The sequence below is a fragment of the Cetorhinus maximus genome, chromosome 5, assembly GCF_964194155.1.
Source record: "Cetorhinus maximus chromosome 5, sCetMax3.hap1.1, whole genome shotgun sequence".
Lineage (NCBI taxonomy): Eukaryota > Metazoa > Chordata > Chondrichthyes > Lamniformes > Cetorhinidae > Cetorhinus > Cetorhinus maximus.
Window position 1 is genome coordinate 37,315,971 of NC_135883.1, and position 16,571 is coordinate 37,332,541.

The window sequence follows — 16,571 nt, forward strand, 5'->3', positions numbered from 1 at the left end:
GTACATTCTCCATAATCATTTTAAGGTAAAATGCTCATTTTGAATTTATGTTCCGTAAATCCATGAATCCATATTGGGTGAGTGTGACATAATTGAGAATTAAGGAGATGGAGGATATGCTAGAATGGAGGGCATGAACGGGTGGTGGTTCAACTATTCCACTGTGACCGGGATTAGGACTGTGAGCAAATAGGGTGTGCAATCTGAAGGAGGCTGATACAGATGGAGGGTGGTCAAGAGTGTTGGGTTGGACAAGGAGGAGGAGATCGCTGATATGAAGTGGGGAAAAGAGGAATGGGAGAAAGGACACAAAAGTCAAGAGGTAGAGGATGAGCCATCAGATGGAAGAATGTTGAAAGGAACTGGATCACCATGTGCATAGATTTCCTGAGAGACAATAAGGTAGTAACTTGTTTGGAATTACACGATATCACATCCAGTGTCTTGGGATATGAGGCATGTTGTCTTGGCAACCCCTAATGGAAAGAAGTAACTTGCATTCATATTGCACCTTGCCACGCCTTCAGGATGTCTCACAAAGTTTCAGAACTGACAAATTAGTTTCGGAGAACAGTCACTGTTGGCAAGTTGACAAATGCCAGAAATTCAGCAAATGAGGTGAATGGGCAGTTAATCTGGTTTTTGCTCTTGTTGGTTGAGGAGGAATGTTGGCCAAGGGGTGAATGTTGGCCAGGACACCAGGAAAACTCTCATGCTCTTTTTGAGTAGTGGTCAGGGAATCTTTCATGCCTGCCTGAACAGACATTTGGGATATTATATATCATCTGAAAGTGCTACCCCTTGAAGAAAACATTAAAAAGTCTTAAAAATAAAACCATAATGCCTTTTTTTAAAACAGGAGTTAAGGAATAAAATGTAATATATCACTTACCATTTTTTGAAGATTCAAAGTCTCTAAAGCAATTTTAGCAGCATTGTACTTAGCTTCCTTCTTGGTTTTGCCCTGGGCTTCAGGGAATGTTTCTTCACCAACTTTTACATAGAATGTGAACCTAAAGTAAAGCAAAAGGAGCACTGGGCTAGAGCAGCAAAACACACATTTCTTCTTTCCTGCCTCTACCTTTATAAATATTTAAGGCAGCTGTGAAGATTAGCTCAGGGGCCTTGAGATATGTGCAGACCTGCTCCGCTCTGTGGTACAAGTACAAACCAGTATACCAGAAAGACTGCACAGGTTGGGGCTCTTTCTTTCTAGAAAAAGAAGACTGCTGGGGGTCTTTAAAATTATGAAAGGATTTGATAGGATAGATGTAGAGAAGATGTTTTCACTTGTGGGAGAGACCCAAACTAGAGGCCATAAATGTAAGATGGTCAAAAATAACATCGTAGGGAATTCAGGAGAAGCTTCTTTACCCAGAGAGTGATGAGAATGTGGAACTTACTACCATAAGGAGTTAAGGTGAATAGCAGAGATGCACATAATGGCAACATGTGAAGGATAAAGGAATAGAAGGCTGTTGATGGGGTGAAATGAGGACGGGTGGAAGGAAGCTCCCGTGGAGCACAAACACTGGCATAGGCCTGTTGAGCTGAATGGTTTCTTCTGTGCTGTACATCTTTTGTATTATAAAACAGGAAGAAAAAAATTTCAAGACAGAATTAGCACATAATCCACATCAATCTTCATTTGGTAAAATGTCAGGACCTTGCATTTCTCTGGATTATATTGCACCTTCAATTTCTCCAACCAGTGACTGAATTTGCCAACACCCATGGAAATATAAGGCAAATCAGTGATCCTAGGCTCTCAGCATGGAGCCTTGCTTGACAATTTACAAAGGAGCTAAGTGGCCATGTTAAAAACAAAGTCTAAGTGTGAGAAATGGATGTTTTTTTAATATATTTTTGGGGAATATTGTGTTATTCTGTGAAGAAGGCTGTGTGTGTGTGTGTGTGTGTGTGTGTGTGTGTGTGTATGTGTGTGTGTATGATTTAATTAATCTGGGCAGAGATTAATAGGAGACAGGTTGTTTTGGGGGGGGTGATTTAAAACATGAAAGAATAGAGGGTTGAGATACAAGTGAATAAGTTAGATATAAACATTTGCATTTTTAGGTAAATTGAGAGTTTGTTTGAATTTCAAAGGAAAACCAGAGGTAACAAGAAACATGTTTGCATCTTGCAGGAGTTCCATATGTAAATAGAAGTAGGGTTATTATATTTTATTGACCCAAAAGCAAAGGTAAGATGGGGACATGAAAGATTTTATATTTGGAAGGATTTGAGTTTCAAAGAGATATGAAAACAATGGAGCCTGAGATGAAAGGGAAAGAAGGTATTTTAGAGTTATCGTGGAGAGTTTAAGGGAGCTGTTTGAGCTGTGGTGACTGGAGCTGGAGCTAAGCTGTTGAGCTAGAGCTGAGTTGGGTGCTGTGGCTCTGGGTTAGGAGAAGATACAGGTTTTAATCAGCCATCCAGTCAAGCCAGAAAAGTCTTGGATTGCAAAAAACAGTTTTATTCTGAAGTTTGGGTTTCCATAGCAGAGTGGAAGAGAATTACAGGTCTTGTGGTATGCCTTTATAAGACCATAAGACATAGGAGCAGAAGTAGGCCATTCAGTCCATCAAGTCTGCTTCGCCATTCAACGAGATCATGGCTGATCTGATAATCCTCAACTCCACTTTCCTGCCTTTTTTCCATAACCCTTGATTCCCTTACTGATTAAAAATCTGTCTATCTCAGCCTTGAATATACTTAATGACCCAGTCTCTGCGGTAAAGAATTCCACAGATTGACTACATTCAGAGAAGAAATTCCTCCTCATCTCTGTCTTAAATGGGTGATTTTTAATGATTAATGATTAATTATCTAATAATTATTAATGCTACAGCACTTTGCCTTAGGTAATATTACTGGATTTTTATTGTTAAACATCTATAAGGGAGTGTTGCCTGGTGGGTCGGACCAAGGAGAGAGTCTTTTTGGCGGAATATTTTGTAAGACTAAGTTTAACTCTGTAACTCTAATCTTGTGTGTTTAAGTTTTATTTTATTCTTGCTAATAAAACTTCTACTTTTAATTTTTAAAATTCCCAAAGTGTTACTGGACTTCTTTCTGCTGAGATCAGTACATCATCTTCTCGATCTCAAAAATACCAAAAAAAGGGTATGGCTCTTAAGGCAAGTTCCCCTCTGGGATTTGGTTTGCGCAGCGATTAACATCAGCTGTGGTCATAACATGAGTTAAAAAACAACTTTGAAAATTAAGTCCAAGGATTTCAATGGCCCCTTGTTTTGCCTTCAATTTTCAGACCGATAAAAGTTTAAACACTGTACTATTTGATTAGCTACTGATTTATTTTGGTTCTGTATAATTTACACCTTGTGTAAATATAGTTCATGATTTATTATTTTTCATCTGACATTTTTGGATAGTGTGTGACGAATTTCATGTTTGGGAAAAAGGGATCTTTGGACTTCTGAAGGCTTCCTCACCTCATGCCTGGGCCTGTTATAACCTAATTAATAGAGACCGGTTGTTATGATTAGTCAACAACTCCACAATTGTTGTATCATGTGTCTACCAGGATAGAAGAAGCCAAACTAGACATACTCGAGTATGATGAGTATCTTGCATACCTTTCCAATGTGTAGACTGAGAAATGAGTCATTGTTAATCTTGTGGTACACTCACCAATCCACTGGATGGACTGGCCTGGAAACTGACTTATTGCTAAGAGCATTGGTAAATAAAGACTGAGTTCTTTTTTGAAATTTATTCATTCTTGGAATATTGGTATTTCAGCAAGGCTGGCATTTATTGCCCATCCCTAATTGCCCTTGAGTTTTTAGGTCTTCTTCTTGAAGCGCTGCAGTCCACATGGTGAAAATTCCCCCCTGGTATTGTGAGGATTGTTTACAATCTTTACAATTTTGATACAACAAAGTGGTTTGCTAGGCCACTTCTGGAGATAATCAAGAGTCAGACATATTGATGTGGGTCTGGAGTTACTTATAAGCTAAACCTTGTTGGGAGATCACATTTTCTTCTCTGAAGGGTATCAGTGAATGGGTTGGATTTTTGCAACAATCACAGAGCTTCATAGTCACAGTTACTGATACCAACTTTCTAAAACCTGAATTCAAATTCTCAAACTGCCCATGGAGGAAGGAGGGGCTTGAACTTACATTCTCAAAATTACTAGCTCAGTAACATTATCACCCTACTACCATACCCAGCACAATTTGCAAGCAAGTTTTGCTGCTGGCACTCGAAAATTGGTCATATTACATACAGAATGCCCAAATTCCAACAATAGCATTGGTAATGTCCCTGGCCATCTGAAAGCTCAAAACTTTGGCACTAGCACCGACAGGACAAGAGAAGTTTCAAGACACACTCAAAAATAATGTGCATTTATACGGTGCCTTTAATGGAGTAAGGCATTCCAAGATGCTTCATAGGAATATTTTCAGACAATATTTGACACTAGGTCACATCAGGAAATAGTATGAAGGTTGTCCAAAAGCTTGGTCCGGGAGGTAGGTTTTAAGGATTTCTTAAAGGACAGGAGAGTGTTAGAGACACTGAGAGGTTCAGGGAGAAAATTCCAAAGGTTAAGGCCTCAGCAGCTGAAGTCATGGCCACCAAGGGGTGCAGTGATAAAAGTGGGGAATCCACAAGAGGCCAGAATTGAAGAGCGGAGTGATCTCGTCAGGTCATAGAACTGGAGGAGGTTACAGAGACAGGGAGGAGGGAGGCCATGGAGTGTTTCTTAGTGTGGAGTTATGTAGTTTTGGATGACAAGGTCAAAGAAATATATTCCTAAACTACTTACAAGATGTCGTGAGCTGGTCCTTTCATTTTGCATTCCCAGCTCAAAGGTTTTTCAATGTTCTTTGCATACAACCGGAGTTGCTCCACATCTGTGTGTAAAGCAGATCCTGAAGTCTCCATTTCTTCCTGGGGCTGCAAAAATCAAAATTCTCAATTCAAAGCATACAGGATGTCATGAGATGATAAATAATATTTTGTTACGACCTTCCAGTTCCAGTTATTCTCAGTGGTAAGACTTTCATTTGCTGCCTCTTGACTGTGGATGCCTCAGTCCCTTGCTCCGGTTGTCTTCGCAATAATTCCCAGCTAATTCTGCTGATTGCTTTGTTTTGCCACAAAACCCTGTGAGGAGCACTGTAGATTCTTCCACTAGCTTCAAACTACACAATCATCCAGCTTCTGTTCTCTCACATAAATCAAACTGAGATTAAGCCTCACCCATATCCAACGTGGTGCATGATGAAGTTAGCTTTTTCTCTGCTTAAATGGCAAGCCTACTTACCTGTCATTTACTTTGACTATCTTCTTTCAGTAAACTGCAAATTGCACACCCAAGATCCAAACTGCAACTAAAACTCTCAGCAAACACCCAGTTAAATTGAAATCAGAGAACTACCCTAAGCTCCACCCATATCCATTACAATGTCCTCAAACAGATCTTTGGGCTAAGTCTACCTCATTTAAAATTCCTTCTTTGATGAAAGAAATGGATTTTATAACCCTTTCGGGCTCAGTGAATGCTTTTAAACTAGCTCTAATTCAAAATATCTCTCTGGGCTGCCCTTACTGAAATGATTGCAGACGTCATGTCTCCACCAAAGGGCCAATGGTGGATCATACATTGTTTAAGATTCTCCACCTGCTGATTTGTGACCTTACCTTTCGAGCTCATTCCAGACTCCTGCACGATGGCGATCACTCGAGCCATCTTCCGCTTTATCTGGAGGTCGAAAATGGATCGTGTCCGCAGGGACGCGATGTACAAGCCTCTAGATAAAGGGGGAAAAAACGTGCCCAACATCGGCCTCATACTGATGGCCACCTTTGTGTGTGGCTGCATCAAGCAGTGCGTAGATCCTCAGTACGCAAACACGAAGTGTCACTACGTGCTGAGGTTCTACCTGTCCCCGGTGTTGCGAAGGATGGGTCTGGCCACGCTGCCGCGGAACGCTCCAAGTAGTTGGACCGTGCCGTACCACCTGTCCCTCGTGGAAAAATTTATGCAGAAAAACACCTTTGACCACAAGTCCATCAGGCAGTGGTCAGCACGTAACGTCCTAGAGGCCCTGAGGGAAAAGGAGAGGGTGGATCCTGTGGGATGGTTCCCCGAGGAGACTGTCAAAGTCATTTGGCAGAATGCCTCATCGCCAGAACTTTCCAACAAGCACCAAGACGTGGCTTGGCTGGTGGTGAGAAAGGCCCTCCCCGTCAGATCCTTCCTACACGCCAGGAGTCTCACCCCCTCTGCACGTTGCCCTCGAGGTGGCTGTGGTGGGGAAGAGACCGTTGTTCACCTCCTTGTGGATTGTGCCTTTGCAAAGAAAGTCTGGAGAGAGATGCAGTGGTTGCTGTCGAGGTTCATCCCGAGCAGTTCCGTGACACAGGACTCTGTGCTCTACGGGCTGTTCCCAGGGACACACACCGAGACAAACATCAACTGCAGCTGGAGGATCATCAACTCGGTGAAAGACGCGCTTTGGTCTGCCCGAAACTTGTTGGTCTTCCAGCACAAAGACTTGTCCCCGACCGATTGTTGCGGACTGGCACAATCCAAAATCCAGGACTACGTGCTGAGGGACGCACTAAAGCTTGGGGCAGCTGCCGCAAAGGCGCAATGGGGAAGGGTCGCTGTCTAAGACCTTTCTGCCACAGCGCACCGAGGGACTGGGAACTGTTTAGAGCCCCTCGGGCTGTACAGCTCAAAATGAAAGGCTGTAAATGATTGTAATATTGTTTGTACTGATGCACCTGGTGATACATTTTGTAAAAGTTTAACCGGATTGTACCCTTGTAATGGTGTTTTTGAAATGGTTTGGAATGTGGTTGAAGATATTTTATGAATAAAGTATATTTTTGAAAAAAAAAAAGACCTTACCTTTCGAGCTGTTAACCTCTTAAGTCAACATGGCCCCAACCTTTTAAGTGCAAGAGACTCCAAGCTCCAAGGGGTGATCTAATTGAGACGAATAAAGGATTTGATAGGGTAGATAGAGAGGGAAAGTCCAAAACAAGGTCTCATATGAGAGCTGTTCAGAAGCACATGCTCACATAAAGGGTAGTCTAAATCTGGAACTTCTCTCCAAAAAAAGTTGTGGAGGCTGGGATCAATTGAAAATTTCCTAATTGTGATTGATAGATTTTTGTTAGGTAGGGCTATTAAGGGTTAGGGAACCAAAGCAGGGAGATGGATTTTAAGATATAGATTGGTCATGATCTAACTGAAGGCTCAAGGACCTGAATGGCCTTCTCCTGTTTCTTTCAATGCTTTTCTCAGTCTAAGTGATACATCAAGTGTAGATTCAAAGGCAGCTGATTGTCATAATCTCAGAATGTCCCAAAGCATTTCACAATCATTAAAATACATTTGAATGTTGTTACAAAAGCAAACACGGCAGCCAACCTATGCACAGTAAGATCCCACAAAGTGCAATGAAACTAGCTAACCTGCTTTTGGTGGTTTTGCTTGAGGAAGGAAAGTTGACTAAGATCTCAGAGAGGATGTCTACACATGCACCTGAGCAGGCAGCTGGGGCCTTGGTTTAAACTCTTACACCCTACAACAGAGTGTTCCCTCACTGATGCATCAGCCTAAATTATGTGGTCAAGTGCTGGACTTGGACCAAATCTTAGGGGCAAGAGTGCTATTAACTGAGCTAAGGCTGATGCCTGGCAAGTCAAAGGACCTTCTTTCTAAAGAAGTTAGTTGGATGGAAACAATTCTCAGTATTAACTCCTCAGCTGTCCATCCTTCAAGGGCAATAATGTAAGCCCATTTAAAAATAAATGGCACTCATGGTATTTACAGCACAGTTACCAGCCATTTGGCAAAGCATGTCAATGCTGGTGTTCATGCTTCATACAAGCACCCTCCCACCCTCTTCTTCAACATATCTTACTATTCCTTTCTCCCTCATGTACTTATCTGGCTTCCCTTTAAATGAATCTTTGCTATTTTCCTCAACCACTCCATGCGGCAGCAAGTTCCACACTCTCATCACTCTCTGGGTAAAGAAAGTTCTCTTGAATTCCTTGTTTGATTTATTAGTGGCTACGTTGTATTTAAGGCCTCTTGCTTTACCCTACAAGTGAAAATATTTTCTCTATCTACCCTGTCAAACCCATACATAATGTATTTATCCAGCTTCCCCATAATATGCATCTAATTCATTCACCTCAACTGCTTCAAGTGATAGCTGTTGTTTAAGGACAGAGACAGCACCTCTGACAGTGCTGCACTCTCTCAGGGCTGTATGGGGAATGAGAGCAAAGATTGTGTGCTCAAATCTCTAGAATAGAACTTGAACAAACCACATTTCTAGCTTTTGGGTAACTATAGCAATGATCCACCCCAACCCCACCCCGGAACTCACCCCACTTCCCTGATCTTCCATGGACCACAAGACTCCCCATACTACCCCCCACTAGTCCTCCAACCCCGTCTCCCCGAGTACCCCTGACTACACCCTCACTGCCCCGACTGTCCTCCCCACCTCAACTACACCCCCACCCCACCAACTGCCCTCCCCACCCTGGCCAAACCCCCAGACTCCTGACTTGCCCCCCCCATCCCCGACTGCCCTCCCCATTCGCCTGACTACACCCCGCTCTTAAGTGCACCCTCACCACCCAACTATTCCCCCCCACACCCCCAACATGCCCTTCCACCTCCGACCCCCCCAACTGACCATTTGACCTCTCCCACTGCCCACCACCCACCACAACCTCCAATTACCACCCAAGCCACCCCCGCCCAGACCCATCCTACCCCTTACCCCCACCCCTAGCCTACTCCCATCCCAATCCTGCACATTTACCTTATAAACGTACATTCTCCCTGGCTTCTCAGCCCCCGGACCTTTAAACTTACCTGCTTTATGGCAAATAGTGCTGTAAATACGGGGGTATGTCCTCTTATCTCCGACACAGCAGCCCTGAACTGACAGCCTCAGGAGCGCGCTATGCTACACAGGTTTCGCCCAGCCTGGCTCAGAAGGTCGGGCAAGATAGGAGCAGCTGGATTTCCAGGTAAGGAAATAGGAGCATCGTGGCAATCTGGCTCAATTACCATTCTACTAGAAGTTGCAACCCAATGTTTCTGTTCCATTCCACTTACACAGAGGTTGGGCACCAGACTGGACAGATTGACGTGACGTGGTGCAAACATATGAAGCTGCCACAGGCAGGATATTGCTGCTGCCTGGGCGAGGGGGTCAGAATGGTCTTGCATGATGGCACAGCCCACAAGGCATGAAGACCATATTTTAGATGTGCAGGCTTTGTTGCCTTGCAGCTATGGTCCATCCCTATCTGACAATGCGTATGACATTCCCTCACCCATGAGGACCCAGGATTTTATGCTCCCAGAAACAACAGGGAGAGTCTTTGCAAGTGATTGGAGTTTCAACATCGGACCTTCCAATGACGTCAATGGGGAATGAAACTGGGAGAAACATGGAACAGGTGGCTGATCCAATATTACCTGATGTGCCCTATCATCCAAATCTAAATCATTCCCCCACTGCACTGCACCCCTCTTCATTGATGGCAATCAAACTATTGCAAACTGGGGACGCTACTTTCCCCAATTACCTCCCATAAAAGGTCATATTACAGTTCATGAGAAACCCAACCTTCTTTGTACTAGGCACAGGGGAACGAGAGGTCCCGAGTTGGAGGCATGATACGGGTCTCGTGCAATTCTCTTTAAGATGCATTCACATCACAAACCTAGCACCCATGCAAAATAATTTCCTTGCCTGACCTGACTCTAGAGCAAAGCAGATGCTAAACTTGCAGCTTAAAGTCAGAGTTAAAGATTCCAGGGGAAGTGAGTTCAATCCACATCTTGAAACTTGAGCACGTCTTCCAGGCTATCACACCCAGGGAGCGGTGTGTTGTTGGAGGTGCTGTCTTTTAGATGAACCGTTAAAGCGAAGACCCATAGAGCACCTTGGGTGGGCATAAAAGATCCCACAGCATAACTTGAAGTGTAGGGAAATTCTCTCTAGATTCTTGGCCAATATTTAGCTCTCAACCAACAACATTAAACAGTTTATCTGGTCCTAACACATTACTATTTGTGGGACCTTACTGTATTCCAAATTGGCTGCTGGACAAGGCGTTATAGTCAAAAAACTAGAGCCAGACCTTTCAAGAGTGAAATTAGGAAACACTGTAAACACTGTAGAAGGGCTGTAGAAGTTTGGAAATCTCTTTTGCATAAGGCAACTGATGCTAGATCAATTGTTAATTTTAAATCTGAGATTGATCATTTTTTGTTAACCAAGGCATTAAGGGATTTGGGACAAAAGTCGATATATGGATAGGGTTGACCAGACATCCCAGAATTGCTGGGACAATCCTGGCTTTTCATTAAACGTGGTGTCCCAACAATTTCCTCAAAATGGTTCAAGTGTCCTGGTTTTCAGCTTTCGCAAATATTCTGCAGGAGCGAAACCAGTTCAAACAGAATTTAAGTTTGCACATGTGTCCTAGGTCGGTTACTTTGCCCCACAATCGATGCAGTTTGTGATGCTTTGCCCCACATTCGGTGTAGTTTGTGATGCTTTGCCCCACAGTCGGTGTAGTTTGTGACGCTTTGCCCCACAGTTGGTGCAGTTTGTGTCTCTTTTCCCCACAGTTGGTGCAGTTTGTGTCTCTTTGCCCCACAGTTGGTGCAGTTTGTGTCTCTTTGCCCCACAGTCGGTGCAGTTTGTGTCTCTATTCCCAACAGTCGGTGCAGTTTGTGCCTCTTTGCCCCACAGTCGGTGCGGTTTGTGTCACGTTGCCCCACAGTCGATGCAGTTTGTGCCTCTCGGCCCCACAGTCGGTGCAGTTTGTGTATCTTTGCGCCACAGTCGGTGCAGTTTGTGTCTCTATTCCCCACAGTCGGTGCAGTTTGTGTCTCTTTGACCCACAGTCAGTGCAGTTTGTGTCTCTTTGTCCCACAGTCGGTGCAGTTTGTGTCTCTTTGTCCCACAGTCGGTGCAGTTTGTGTCTCTTTGTCCCACAGTCGGTGCAGTTTGTGTCTCTTTGCCCCACAGTCGGTGCAGTTTGTGTCTCTTTGCCCCACAGTCGGTGCAGTTTGTGCCTCTTTGCCCCACAGTCGGTGCGGTTTGTGTCACGTTGCCCCACAGTCGGTGCAGTTTGTGTCTCTTTGCCCCACAGTCGATGCAGTTTGTGCCTCTCGGCCCCACAGTCGGTGCAGTTTGTGTATCTTTGCCCCACAGTTGGTGCAGTTTGTGTCTCTATTCCCCACAATCGGTGCAGTTTGTGTCTCTTTGCCCCACAGTCGGTGCAGTTTGTGTCTCTTTGCCCCACAGTCGGTGCGGTTTGTGTCACGTTGCCCCACAGTCGATGCAGTTTGTGCCTCTCGGCCCCACAGTCGGTGCAGTTTGTGTATCTTTGCCCCACAGTCGGTGCAGTTTGTGTCTCTTTGCCCCACAGTCGGTGCAGTTTGTGTCTCTATTCCCCACAGTCGGTGCAGTTTGTGTCTCTTTGCCCCACAGTCGGTGCAGTTTGTGTCTCTTTGTCCCACAGTCGGTGCAGTTTGTGTCTCTTTGCCCCACAGTCGGTGCAGTTTGTGTCTCTTTGTCCCACAGTCGGTGCAGTTTGTGTCTCTTTGCCCCACAGTCGGTGCAGTTTGTGTCTCTTTGCCCCACAGTCGGTGCATTTTGTGTCTCTTTGCCCCACAGTCGGTGCAGTTTGTGTCTCTTTGCCCCACAGTCGGTGCAGTTTGTGTTTCTTTGCCCCACAGTCGGTGCAGTTTGTGTCTCTTTGCCCCACAGTCAGTGCAGTTTGTGTCTCTTTGCCCCACAGTCGGTGCATTTTGTGTCTCTTTGACCCACAGTCGGTGCATTTTGTGTCTCTTTGCCCCACAGTCGGTGCATTTTGTGTCTCTTTGCCCCACAGTCGGTGCAGTTTGTGTTTCTTTGCCCCACAGTCAGTGCAGTTTGTGTCTCTTTGACCCACAGTCGATGCAGTTTGTGTCTCTTTGCCCCACAGTCGGTGCATTTTGTGTCTCTTTGCCCCACAGTCGGTGCAGTTTGTGTTTCTTTGCCCCACAGTCAGTGCAGTTTGTGTCTCTTTGCCCCACAATCAGTGCAGTTGTGTCTCTTTGACCCACAATCGGTGCAGTTTGTGTCTCTTTGTCCCACAGTCGGTGCAGTTTGTCTCTCTTTGCCCCACAGTCAGTGCAGTTTTGTCTCTTTGACCCACAGTCAGTGTAGTTTGTGTCTCTTTGACCCACAGTTGGTGCAGTTTTGTCTCTTTGACCCACAGTCAGTGCAGTTGTGTCTCTTTGACCCACAGTCGGTGCAGTTCGTGTCTCTTTGCCCCACAGTCGGTGCAGTTTGTGTCTCTATTCCCCACAGTCGGTGCAGTTTGTGTCTCTTTGTCCCACAGTCTGTGTAGTTTGTGTCTCTTTGACCCACAGTCGGTGCAGTTTGTGTCTCTTTGCCCCACAGTCGGTGCAGTTTGTGTCTCTTTGCCCCACAGTCGGTGCAGTTTGTGATTCTTTGTCCCACAGTCGGTGCAGTTTATGTCTCTTTGCCCCACAGTCGGTGCAGTTTGTGTCTCTTTGCCCCACAGTCGGCGCAGTTTGTGATTCTTTGTCCCACAGTCGGTGTAGTTTGTGTCTCTTTGCCCCACAGTCGGTGCAGTTTGTGTCTCTTTGACCCACAGTTGGTGCAGTTTGTGTATCTTTGCCCCACAGTTGGTGCAGTTTGTGTATCTTTGCCCCACAGTCGGTGTAGTTTGTGTCTCTTTGACCCACAGTTGGTGCAGTTTGTGTCACTTTGCCCCACAGTCGGTGCATTTTGTGTATCTTTGCCCCACAGTCGGCGCAGTTTGTGTCTCTTTGCCCCACAGTCGGCGCAGTTTGTGTATCTTTGCCCCACAGTCGGTGCAGTTTGTGTCACTTTGCCCCACAGTTGGTGCAGTTTGTGTATCTTTGCCCCACAGTCGGTGCAGTTTGTGTCTCTTTGCCCCACAGTCGGTGCAGTTTGTGATTCTTTGCCCCACAGTCGGTGCAGTTTGTATCTCTTTGTCCCACAGTCGGTGCAGTTTGTGTCTCTTTGAACCACAGTTGGCACAGTTTGTGTCTCTTTGTCCCACAGTCGGTGCAGTTTCTGTCTCTTTGCCCACAGTCGGTGCAGTTTGTGTCTCTTTGCCCCACAGTCGGTGCAGTTTCTGTCTCTTTGCCCCACAGTCGGTGCAGTTTGTGTCTCTTTGCCCCACAGTCTGTGCAGTTTGTGTCTCTTTGCCCCACAGTCTGTGCAGTTTGTGTCTCTTTGCCCCACAGTCGGTGCAGTTTGTCTCTCTTTGCCCCACGGTCTGTGCAGTTTGTGTCTCTTTGCCCCACAGTCAGTGAAGTTTGTGTTTCTGTACCCCACAGTCAGTGCAGTTTGTGTCTCTTTGCCCCACAGTCAGTGTAGTTTGTGTCTCTTTGCCCCACAGTCGGTGTAGTTTGTGTCTCTTTGCCCCACAGTCGGTGCAGTTTGTGTCTCTTTGCCCCACAGTCTGTGCAGTTTGTGACACTTTGCCCCACTGTTGGTGCAGTTTGTAACATTTTGCCCCGCAGCGCAACATCATATTTTAGGATAGCGCATGGGAGGATACTCTGGGTGAGGCGGGAAGAAAATGAGTGGCAGGAAGACAGGAGACACTTGTCTGATTTTTTTACATTCCCAGAGCGTGGTTTCCCCAGGAGTTCAAAGGGAGTTCACTTTGAAAAGAAGGAAATACACCAACAGATGGCACTTCACTTCTTTCCAGTTGTACGATAAAAACAGAGAAGATGCTGCATTCGAAGAGCTTCCAAGAGGAGTCTGTGTTGCGAGGGAGCGGTACCTCAGACTGCCCCACTTTTCTCTTTTGAAAATCTGGTCACCCAATATTTGGAGTTAGGTCGCTGATGAGCTACGATCTCACAGAATGCCCGAACACGCTGGAGCTGTGGTCTACTCCTGTTCTTATACATCAGCCCTTCAAAAGCTGCAAAGCCCTATGGGACGTCATCAGGCCATGAAAGGCACTACATAAATGCAAGTCTCCCAGTTCTTCAATCTACGTGCACCTGAGAAAGCAGATGGAGCCTTGGTTTAACGTCCCATCTGAAAGAAAGCACCCCTGACAGCATGGTGTCAGCCTTAATACTGTGCTCCAGTCTCTGCAGGGAGACTTGAGTCCACAAGCACTGATTCGAGGCATGAGAGAGAGCTACTAAAACAAAAATAAAAATACCTGGAAAAACTCAGCAGGTCTGACAGCATCTGCGGAGAGGAACACAGTTAACATTTCGAGTCCGTATGACTCTTCAATAGAACTAAGGAAAAATAAAAAAGAGGTGAAATATAAGCTGGTTTCAGGGAGGTCCTGAATATTGAATTCAACAATTTTAGATCCTGAACTCTCTCCTCCATCCCCACCCCTTTTCTGACCCCCTTTTCCAATAATTTATATAGATTTTTCTTTTCCCACCTATTTCCATTATTTTTAAATGTATTTCCATCCATTGTTTTCTCTCTACCTTTTAGCCTATTTCGATCCCTTCCCCCCACCCCACCCCCACTAGAGCTATCTGTACCTTGCTCGTCCTGCCTTCTACCCTTAATGTTACCGATTAGCACATTCCTTCGATAATATCACCACCTTCAACACCTTTGTCCTTTTGTCTATGACATCTTTTGGCAATCTCCACCTATCACTGGCCCTCTATCCAGCTCTACTTGTCCCACCACCACCACCCCCTTAAACCAGCTTATATTTCACCTCTCTTCTATTTTTCCTTAGTTCTGTTGAAGAGTCAAACGGACTCGAAACGTTAACTGTGTTCCTCTCCGCAGATGCTGTCGGACCTGCTGAGTTTTTCCAGGTATTTTTATTTTGGATTTCCAGCATCCGCAGTTTTTTGCTTTTAACTTATACGAGAGAGCTACTCACTGTGCCAGGGCTGACACATGATCACATTCACTATTAAATAGCTATCTGATAGAAGACTGATAGAAGATATCTGATAGAAGATAGTGCAGCAGTTTTGGGAGATTAGGTCTGAATCCAACCCCCCGCCCGCAATCGTACAAGATGCATTGCTCACAAGTACAGGCCACTGTAAATGGTCATTCTGTAACTGTAAGATTACGAACCTACCAGTTAGGAGCAGGAGTAGTTCTTTCGGTGGAGAGCTCTGAAAATGTACCAACTCACAGTCAATGCTCGCAGCCGTAATGTCTGTCTCCCTCACTGGAGGCGGGTGGGTCGCAACTGAACACAGTCTGCTTCGTCACTCCTCGGTAAACCAAGGTTTCGTTTCCCGTGTTCCGGAGCTTTCACTTTCGCTTTCCTCCAGTTTGCCGAGGGAGGGAGAGGTTCGAGTTCCCGACAGCCTGATGACGGCGGGTGATTGCGTTGCTGTGTGGGAGCTGGAGCGCTGTGTGGAACACACTGCTTACAGGGGTTAATGTCTGGATGCAGAGTTACTGCAAGGACATGGGGGGTTAATGTAAAGGAGTGTGTTGATGCAGGGGAGGTTTTGGTGCAGGGGAGGTGTTAATAAAAGGACAGGGTGTCAATCTGAAGGGGGCGTTAGTGTAAGGGTGTTAATGTAAGGAGGGGTGTTGTAGGAGTGAATGTGGAGGGGGGATTAAATCAATATGGGTGCTAGTAGGGGGAAAAGCGCTTTTCATTGTGCTGAATCCCGTCTCACTTGAAGGGGTACCAATGATCAGTAATACCATTGCTAGGTCTGTTGGTGGCTTTCTCAGTGGGATCACCAGCATTGGTGTCCTCAGAACAATCCTCCTCTGGGTTTCTAACTCTTCAAACGGTGGGATATTGTGGGTCATAGCTCAAATCCTTTGTCTTGACGAAAGCCATGTAGTTTATATTTAGAAGTCTGGTGCCCCCTCGGGTTCCAGATGCGACTCTTTCCAATCGATGGAACCCAGCCACCCAGTGAAAGTTTTGTTTTCTGTTCAGCTGGTGCCTCCTTTCCATAGGAGTGATGCTGAAAATGTTGGCCCTCTTACAGTTAATTTAGATGTGGCAGTTTGTCTCCTGAAGTTGATTGGAAGGAACTAGCAACACGGCAGCAGTCATCCTTGATCCCAGATGTTGGGTGTGGATCAATAAGCAACAGCTGGCATAGCTTCTTGAAGTGCTGCCTGACAAAACAACCAGAGACATTGCACTCCGCTGATGTGGTCATTTGCAGATCCTGAGTTAATGACAAATTATGGCCAAAACATCTTAAAGTATATTGTGTCCTGCACCTGTAGCTCATTTATAGACTGGTCTTCCTCACTTTCATAATACAGGGCATTTGGAGCTCCCAAAACCTCTTTGCCAAATGTCACATCAACCCCTGCAGTAATTAACAATAATTTCCTCACAGCTCTCAACCTTTACCAGCTAGATGGGCAAGGGCAGACCATCACCCTCAAGTTTCCCTCCTCCACAAGAGGTCAAACATCCCCGACTCATGGGAGACTCTGGCTTGTGACCAACCAAACCTTGTTCAGGAGGTCATCAAATACATTGAGTGACTTTTTTGGGAA

General features: G+C 45.4%; 1 protein-coding gene across 1 annotated transcript in view; it reads right to left on the bottom strand.

Annotated features, from left to right (window-relative positions):
• Positions 1 to 15,302, bottom strand: part of eif2ak2 (eukaryotic translation initiation factor 2-alpha kinase 2) — a 91,659-nt gene extending 76,357 nt beyond the window's left edge. Inside the window, exons 1-3 of the mRNA XM_078541739.1 lie at positions 15,166 to 15,302; positions 4,799 to 4,929; positions 893 to 1,013 (exon numbers count right to left, since the gene is read on the bottom strand). Of these exons, the coding sequence (XP_078397865.1) occupies positions 893 to 1,013; positions 4,799 to 4,917 (240 nt within the window). The 5' untranslated portion in view covers positions 4,918 to 4,929; positions 15,166 to 15,302. The remainder of the gene's footprint in view (positions 1 to 892; positions 1,014 to 4,798; positions 4,930 to 15,165) is intronic.
• Positions 15,303 to 16,571: the final 1,269 nt, after the last annotated feature.